The sequence below is a fragment of the Vigna radiata genome, chromosome 7 (assembly GCF_000741045.1).
Source record: "Vigna radiata var. radiata cultivar VC1973A chromosome 7, Vradiata_ver6, whole genome shotgun sequence".
NCBI lineage: Eukaryota > Viridiplantae > Streptophyta > Magnoliopsida > Fabales > Fabaceae > Vigna > Vigna radiata.
The window spans coordinates 28,369,734-28,379,622 of NC_028357.1; the positions used below are offsets into that span (position 1 = coordinate 28,369,734).

Consider the following 9,889-nt stretch of genomic DNA (forward strand, 5'->3'; position numbering starts at 1 on the left):
TAAAATCAAACAATAAAAATTCTAAATCTTGAAATTTTATTTAAAATTATATAAAGAAAAAATTAGGTNCTTTAATTTTTTTATTNATGTAAGTATTTTTTTTCTCTAACCATTTTATTTAATAATGAGTGTTTTTTTAGTTGGAGTTAGTGCAGAGATGACAGAGAAGATGTTTGAGTGAGAGAGATGAAAGAGAAAGGGTTGAGAGAAATGAAGGATGTGAGTAAGGGTTTGGGTTTTCTTTTTATGAGAATGAAAATTATTAAAATAAGGCAAGTGTTTCTGATTTTTTTCAATTGGGGCTAGAGTAGGGATAACAAAGAAAATGTTGGAGTGAAAGAGATGAAAGAGAAAGGATTGAGAGGAATGAGAGAGGTGGATAAGAGTTTGGGAGGTTTCTTTTTTTATTTTTTTAATTTTGAGAATAAAACTTATTAAAATACCTTTAACCTTAAAACTTAGAATTCATGATATAAGGGTATTTTTGTCTATTAAAACTCGGTACACATTGTTAAAATGTACCAACTAAAAAACGTACGCAAATTAGCAAATCCCATATATATATATATATATTCTAAATAGCTGTATATATATACGATTAATTTAGAAAGTACCATAGAAATCTCTCAATTTTATATTTATTTTAAATGACACTATACAGGTTGATGAGACGATCAAATTTTTACATTAATTTGAAAATGGATGTTGAAAATCTTCATTTTGCTAGGGAAATTATTAGGAAAAAAAAAACTAAAAACAAGTCTTTTTTTAATATTAAAAATATCAATTTCAATTTAGGAAACAAAATCCAAATTAACCAAAACGTAATGAATTACACTTACTGAAGACACATATTTATTTTTCAAAAGTTAAAACATATTTAGTATTTTTAATTATGTGATTTTAGTTTTTCTTTCTAAATTCAAACTTAATATTCGGTGACACTTTTTTGATATCATAAAGATGAGGAGAGTACTAAATTTACATGCAAATTTAAGAACTAATTAATTTGAAACTGTGATTGAAAAACTAAAATCAAGTTTAGCGAAAAATACAAATTAAATAACGCAAATTTTTTCTTAGTTTTTTTCTCCTTTCTTATTATTGAGTAACAAAACATAGTTTCATTGAATAGATAAACACAACATTTTTATCCAATGTAATTGGTGAGTTTAAACCGATAATAGAATCTTTATTTCTTGTGTAAATTGTGGACATTCCCAATTTAATGATTTTCAAAATTAGTCTATAAGGAGTAATAATTATATATTTACATTCATTTAATACACGTTATAAAAAGAAAATGGTTATTAAAATAAACTTTTGTATTATAAAGAAAAGTAAAGATAAATGATGTCAAATATAAATAATTTGTTTGTGCAAAATTATCATTTATTGTAGAGTTGTTAAAATGGATGATAACATGCAAGCCAATCCGGCCGTCACAGGTTAGAGATGAGTTTGAAAAAAATTCTATTTTTTGATGTGGGTCAGATTTCAACTCGACTTATGCGAGTTGAATCCGTGATGGGCCGGATTGACCCACCAACCCGCTTACCTAATTTCATTTTATTAAAATTTAATTTTAGTTTTATGAAAATATATTTATTTATTTTTTTGGTTGAAAAAAATATTTAAGTTCCATATTTTCAAAATTACTTAAACATCCATGTTAAGAGTGAAATTTGAGAATGAAATTTGTTTAGATTTGAATTATAGAAAGTTTGTAATTTTTTTTATTTTAAAAAAATTGTAGTTAAGTGGGTGAGTGAGTCAACCCTTTTATCCACCAACCCGTGGTGGATCAAACTGGATTCTAATTTTTCTGGCTCACTAATAAGTGAGTCAGATTGGATTAACTCCCTAAGTAACCAATCCGTGGTAGACCAAGTCGGATTAAGCCGGGTTGAGCCTCACAGCTCTATTCTCGTTTAAAATTCAAAAGTTTCTCCTTTATAAGATATTTTTTGAATGTGTTCATCCTTACCCAGGTACAATAAGACTTCATTATCTCAATACTTCAATATCTCAATTCCATAAACCATGGAATTCCGAATGCGAGAAACTTCAACCAACAACAGTGGTCATAATTTGAAGTGTTCTTGTTTCTTCTGCATCTTGTCTGAAACCGTGCCTTCCGTGAGAAGAACTAGAATAGCTAAATACTTCAAAAAAATGCCTCTCAGAAACAACCAAGAACATGTCCTGGTCCTAAGTGGGATTTGGAAAATCGCCATGACTAAACCAAACGACCCTGAATTTCCTTCCCTTGGCCTCTTCTCATGCATGGCCAAACTGATCAGTAAAGGTGTCACTGATAGAAGTTGGCTTCTTAGGCACCAGAACATTTATATACCCTACTACGCGGCACATATCATTGGTTCCTATACCATGACGAAACCCAAGTTTGCCAAAAAGGCTGTTAAGTCCTCCGTGATTAAGCCTTTGCTTGAGCTTCTTCGGGGTAAGATTAGTTGGGTTGAACAAAGGGTTGCAATCAGAGCAGTGGGTCATCTAGCCAGCCATAAAGCATCTTTTGAAGCCATTAAAGCCTATGAAGTAGAAATCATAGAAGCAGCCACGAAAATATCTTCCACATGCCTGGACAAAGTATATGATGATTTTGTTGGGTTGAAAAAAACAGAGAGATTGAAGTACCATAGGAACCTTTTAACAAGAGGGTTTGGAGGCTTTGAATTGGAAAACAGAAAGGCAGAAGAATGGGCCAGCCAGCTTCAACGTTGGTCTCTCTTTCTCCTACACTGCTTTGCACGCAGAGAAAGATCTCTCGGGCTAATATGTAAGAAGAGATTCTTGAAGGACTTGTGTGGTATGTGGGGGGGACTATCAAACCCCTCTTCACCTTCTGGAATAGGACTACTGAAAACTCTCTGTCACACACAAATGGGAAGAGAAAGCATAGCGAATTTGAAAGAAGTGGTAGAGAGTTTGTGCCACGTGTCAAGATCCTCAGATGAAAGGCAGCACATGGCTATTGAAAGTCTTATGCAACTTCTCATAGACCCAGTTACAAGGTACAAAGTGATAGACATAGCAGCTCCGGCGCTTGCTGATTTGGTTGAATTAAGAGATATCAAAGGGAAATGCAAAGTTGGTAAAAAAATCATGCAGGTTCTCTTACAAGATTACCACAAGATCAAAGTTTGCGAGTTGAGTTTGACTAGTGAAAGAACCAGGAGAAGGTTGGAAGAATTATGGAATATGAAGGTGGAGAGAGTGAAGAGAGAGAAACTAATGAGTGTGCAGGAAATAAGAGAAAGAGAAGCATTGTCATGTGTTCTGAAAGAAGAAGGAAGTGAGAGATTTTTTAGTGGGGAGATTGAAAAGGCTGTGGTGAAATACTCAGAGGCATTAGATTTGTGTCCTTTAAAACTAAGGAAAGAGAGAATTGTGCTTCATGGTAATAGAGCTCAGTGTTATTTGCTTCTTAAAGATGCTGAAGGTGCCATCAGTGATGCGACCAGAGCACTGTGCCTATCAGGTGTTGCGCATCCTCACAGTAAGAGTTTGTGGAGAAGATCACAAGCTTATGACATGAAAGGCCTTGCTAAGGAGAGCTTGATGGATTGTTTAATGTTCATGAACTCAAAGGGGTTGAAGATGCCATACTATGCAACACGATTTTTCAACAGGCAAATGAATTCCACTTGGCTCTTTGCTTCAGCTCAGTCAAAGTGGTATAGCAAACAACAAGAAATGAAAGAATTCATAGCGAAATCGAGGAGAAAACTGAAAGGTGAGTACTAATTAAAATTTATCTTGTTTTTCTTTCTCATTTTAGTTGTGCAATGCATAAGTTATAATAATGGTTATGATCAGAGACAGAAGTAGGCATTGAAGTATTGAATGGAAGGTTTGGTGTTTGCATTGTAGGTATGAGTTGGTATATTGTAGAGGAAGCTTTGAGTAGAAGAAGAAGAAGAAGGGAGAGAAGAAAGAGTAGAAAATTAGTGACTGCAAATGTGATGCAACATTGAGGAAGGAGCATATTTAATGCTTTTGCATTGCAATGCCCTGTACTTTTGCCTTCATTCACTACTTTATTCTTTAATAATTTCATTTTATAAGTATAAAAGTTAATTATAAAAAAAAACATTCTTAAAAACATTTTTTTTTGTGATGTTTAGCATTATTTATTCTAATAGTTGTATATAAATTATTTTTTTCTTTTTTTTTTATACTTGAACAATTTTTTTGACAGATTAACTATATTATTTATAATCGCTGCACAAACAATTAATTTTTTTTTATTTCTCTCCATCGTATTAATAATCCCATTTTGTAATTACATGTGGCTTTTTTTATATTATGTTGTATTGTATTAAAAACTTTTATAGAATACGATTTTCTTTTCCTTATGGTGTTGTTCTTATAAAACTTCTGGAACATTTAATTCCAGAATGTCTCATACTTGTCAATAAATAATCATACGACATTGAGGTTAATATTATCTGAAACAAGGATTGTTTTAAGAAAACTTGTACCTAACGTTTTGCTACTCGCTGGGTATTTTTATAACAGCAGTTATTATGAATATTTTTGTAATTTAATACGTTTGTACATATTAAAAAAATTATTTAAAAAATATTTTTAAAATATAAACTTAAATAAAAGATTTACCTTAAAATGTAACCTAAATAAAATATAAGCTTTTTTATTGGAAAATATCAGTACATATAAAAGTAGTATTTTCAAACAATATTTTTAAATAAGGTACACTATAAATATAAGTTTAAATAAAAATGTTTTTTTCAAAAATAACTTCAATTCTATAAGTTCAAATAAAAATATAATTCTATAAAAGTAAAGTGTAAGCATTTTTTATAAATATTTTTTATCAATAACTTTCCTTTGTTTACTTTATCCTAAAAAATATTTAAATTAAAATTACAAATAACTTTTATAGATAAAGTAATTATTGTTAAAATTAAAATTAAGTATTAGGAAAATTTAGAATTTGATACAGAATCTTAGTTATATATATATATATTAATTGCTTACATATATGTGGACATTAATTTCACAAATATTAGTATTCATCCATATTGACAAGAATTATTAAAATATTCATTCTCCTTCTAAATAGGAAGAATTTAAAAAATGGATCTCCTTTAATGGAACCATTCACAAATTCTGCATAACAGGTTACATTATATTAAAAAAGTTGTAAGCTAAATTAAATGATTCCCCTCATTTAATCCACATTATAAATGAGCTTAGACTATACGAATTCATAGGCTTATGGATCAATAGTTTATTGTATTTAAAAAAACAAAGTGTTGTTATAAGATTTCAAAAAATATCTTAGTAATATATATATATATATATATATATATATATATCAAATTATTATGTCTAAAATTAAAGTTAATTTCATTAATATTATTTAAAAAATAATAATACATATTTTTTTTTATCTTTTATTTATATTTTTTAAGACATCACTAATTCTATAACATTCTATTTTTAAGAAATTTACACTAATAACTAAATTATTACAAATTAATAAATAACTACAAATATGTATTAGTAATTCTTATTGAAAATCAAGATAAATTTATAAAATATATGATTTTCTTTGATAAATAATGAATCTATACAATAAAAAAATTATCTTTATAACAACTATAGTTTAATCAATCATTAGCAGTCTTATTTCTCAATTCTTCAAAATGTGTTATCATTTGTTCAATTACAAGTAAATGAACTACAAACAAACATAGAAAAAAAATAAGTTAGTGTAAATTTAAATCAATTTTTTTTAGAATTTAAAATTAATCCATACGAACCACTCATCTTTTTAACATTTAACATATCATACTTAATTGTTAATAGCATAAAGAATTTCACACATACAAAGGTTTTCATGACTTTTTCATACACCATCATACAATTGACAAAACCTCCAAAGGACTTAATGTATTGAGTAAAATTTGAGATCATACACTTGTCATACTCATCCTTATTTATCCAAGGTTATAGTTATCTCATGATAGGGCTACATCCCCTACTAAGAAGAATGACAAAGTAAATTTCACATTTGTAAGATTTGACCGTGTACCAATACTTAGTAGAATCAAGATAATCTCACTTTAACTTTGATGTCAATGCACTCTATACATCACTAAATATAACAATATGCTCATCCTAGAAATCAGTACCTTCTTATTTCATATCAAACCAAAGTAAAATACAATTATTTTAAACTATATACATTAACAAAATATATATCTCTTACATTTTAGATATAATCCATCCATTTCTAGTTAATAACCACATAAAAACTATAAAATTAAGTTTCATCTATTAAACAAAGTAGTTCCTAGCGGATACTCTTTGGCACCCAACATCATAAGCCCTTAGAACCCCTAGAAGTAAACCTAGTGATAGGTTTCCAGCTCCCAATGCCAAATCCCTCTAGGGCTCATTGTCAATTGAGCACCCACCGGTCGTAGTGTGATGCCATACGCCTTGGACCATTGAAACTCATTGTCAATTGAGTGTCCAACTCCCTTAGGGTGTCGCCCAACGCCACAACTATTACAACTCATTGACTTCACAATTAAAAGTGGTGTCTAATGGTACCAACCCACTACCCAATACCCTATCAGATAACTAGTGAATGTGAACATCTAAACTTGTTCAATTGGTTGCAATTGTTACTTTTACTCATTTTTGTAAATTTTAATTGATGCTCAATCTGTTTTAAAGTGTACCATTAGAAACCAATTGCTCAAACTCCAATTCAATCAACATAGTCTTCACATAGTATCTCAATTAAGTAACTTAATAGATTATTCAACATCAAATAAAGTATAAAGTCATTATCCAACCACAACTATACAAAAAATAATACTAATTTTGTTTATTTAGATACACAATCCTAAACTGCAAAAAGTGTTTTACATAAACTCAACTCTAATAAATTCCATAGACTCTATGTTATTGGATAGATTCGCGGAATCTGAAAAAGAAACCATAAAAAAAAATAGTTTTAGAAAGATGATAATCTTTTAAAATAAAATTTAATTGAGCGAAAATTTTATTTATAAACTTAAGATTATTAATAAAATAATCAAACTTTATTTTTAAAGACTACTTTTACTCTTAACTTTCTAGATCTTATAGTAAATTATAATGCTAAACCATCTTATTTAACACTTATGTAAGAATGAAATTTATTAGGGATATTACAACTTATCCTTTGTTTAAATGGTGTGATGAGAAGAGAAAAAATGAAAAGAAATTAAATATATATTTTTAAAAATATTTTTTTTAAATTAAGTATATAATTATTTAGTTTTTAAATGTGAAAATAATATAAAATGTTCTTCTTAATACATACACGAGGTTATATTATAGTTGATTATAAAATTAATTTTGCTTGTGAGATACACAAACAATTTGGCATTTTTAGTAAAAGAATCCTGCTTCATTATTTTATTGTACCTTGCCTTTGGAAGGAAACAAACAACGAAATGGTTGGTTGTTTGAAAATAATTGTTGTTCATTTTACAGTTCATATACATTTAAAAATGTTGGAGGTGTTGTCATGTCTCTGAAATTTCAATCTAAAATTGGAACTTTACAAATTTGTGGACCATTGCGTAGGTTATATCAATTAACTGTAGGTTTTTATGATCTTTATTAGGTATGTTTGGTAGCTGCTGAAGAAATATTGTTCCTTGTTTTACCTGTCCCACGTATCACCATTGAAGATGTAGAATATATATATATATATATATATATACATTGCATAGCTCAATCAATTCATATATGAAGAAAAGAAAACAAATCAAATATTTTTTAAGAATGATTGAGAAGATATTATTAAAGTTATGCTTACCAAAAAGGGCAAAGATGCTTACTGTCAGATTACTTAATTATTTCAATCATAAATGCAACTTTTTCGCTTGGTTTCATATTTGAGATGCAAGCATTATGTTTAAACTTTTATCATCAAATAAAAACTTTTTCTAAAAAACCATTAATTTTTATATTTTTATTAATTTTTTAAAAGAAGTAGTCAGAAGTTAAAAGGAATAAAAGGTCTAATTACAATAGAAAACTATTTAAAGCAGCTTCACATAAAATAATTTTTTTTAGTTGTAAACTCGTTTTTGTATATGTCGAATAAGGTAATCACTAAATTATTTTAAACTGGATATTTATTTCAAACTGATCTAATTAGGACTGAACAAAAATAATTGATTTATAAGTATTATAGTTAATGGTAAGAACTATATTTACTCTTTCTTTCTTTTTAGTTTTAGTTCAATTGTTTTCTCTTGTTAAGAAAACGTTATTTAATAATAAAATATTAATAAAAGATATTGTTTAAGAAATTTTTTTATCATAATTTTTTATATTTTTTTTATCAATAAACACATATTACTTTTAAATAATATTATTTCAAGTAATAAAAATAAAATATTATTTTTTAAATTTTCTTTTATTAATTATTAAGTAATAGAAATCATAAAAGAAAAAAAAGACTATATAAAAAAATTATATTTTAAATATATTTTATTCTTTAACATATTATTAAATATGTAAAAATATATTAAAAAAAAATTTTAATGATACTAAAATGTGTGTAAGCCCACACACTAAAATAATTATTTATTTTAAAAATCAAGTTACTTTAAAATAAATATCAATATTATTATTTTTAAATGATAGTATTTTAGAGACTAAAATTAAAATATATTTTTTGACGTTAAATTTTATTAAATGACTATAATGAAATATCATAAAAAATAGTAATATAGCAAAAATAATTAATATTATAAAAATATCAAATGACAAAAAAAATTAACAAACGTGTTTATTAAGAGTAATTTTTCTAGTATCATCTTTTATTATATTATAATAATTAATAAATATTAGATTTATTTTTACATAATAAAATATAAATAATAAATAATTGATTAATAAAACAATTTTATGAGGCAACAAAATAAATATAAATAAACAAATATTTTAAAATAAAATAAGTAGATAAAAAGATAAATTAAATTACATACACATATAAAACATAAAAATATAAATAGAAAATTAAAAAAATAAATATAAAAGTAAAATAATATTCATGACAAAATAAATATAAATAAAAAATAAAAATAAAATAAATAAATAAATAAGTAAATTAAATAATTTCCATACACATATAATAATAAAAGAAATATAAATAAAATAAAAAATAATAATATCAAACGATTAAAAAATTAATTTGTAAGTTTAAAATTAGTATAATTCTGTTTAAAATTAATATAATTAGTAGTTCGGTTCAGTTTATATTGTGGTTCAGTACAATTTAGTATATTTCATTTCAGTCTAGTTTGATAAAACAAAAAACAGTTCAGTTCAGTTTGTCTAAACTATTTTACATTTTCACTCATAATCCTATAAAATTCTTTACATAATATTTTAATTTTTTTGTTTTGAATTCTATTTATAAGCAATTCAGATTTGATTCGAGGTAATGTAAACTGAGCCTCTTAAGTTTATTTAAAAGGATAAATTTAGAACGAAGTTCCTTATCACTTGAACCGACAAAGATTGGTAATTTATGCATTTTTTTTATGTTATTTATAGGTTTAATACCTATTTTGTTCTCTCTTTTGGAAGGGTTTGTTGGTCCTCCATTTTTTTAAAAGTTCACTTAAGTCTTAGGTTTTACAAAATCTGTGCAAATAGATCCTTTTTGGTAACGACGTTAACTTTATTAACGGCAGAGCTGGTGGCTAATATCTGATTATGTGACATTGTTATGTGTTTTAAAAAAATAATTAATTGTTATATGTTTATTGTATGCAAATACAAATTAACTAAAATAAAATCAAGATATGCTATATATAAAAGAAAT

At 26.4% G+C, this 9,889-nt stretch overlaps 1 protein-coding gene across 1 annotated transcript; it reads left to right on the plus strand.

The window, feature by feature from the left end:
- The first annotated feature begins 1,802 nt into the window (after positions 1–1,802).
- On the plus strand, positions 1,803–4,048 carry LOC106767580. Its single transcript, XM_014652503.2, has 2 exons — positions 1,803–3,757; positions 3,895–4,048. The coding sequence occupies exons 1-2, from the start codon at positions 2,044–2,046 to the stop codon at positions 3,996–3,998; spliced, it is 1,818 nt and encodes a 605-aa protein (XP_014507989.1). The 5' UTR covers positions 1,803–2,043; the 3' UTR covers positions 3,999–4,048.
- The last annotated feature ends 5,841 nt before the right edge of the window (positions 4,049–9,889 follow it).

Coding starts and splice junctions, on each gene's coding strand:
- LOC106767580 (XM_014652503.2), top strand. CDS start 2,044: ATGGAATTCCGAATGCGAGAAACTTCAACCAACAACAGTGGTCATAAT. Junction 3,758..3,894: donor ATCGAGGAGAAAACTGAAAG/GTGAGTACTAAT, acceptor TTTGCATTGTAG/GTATGAGTTGGTATATTGTA.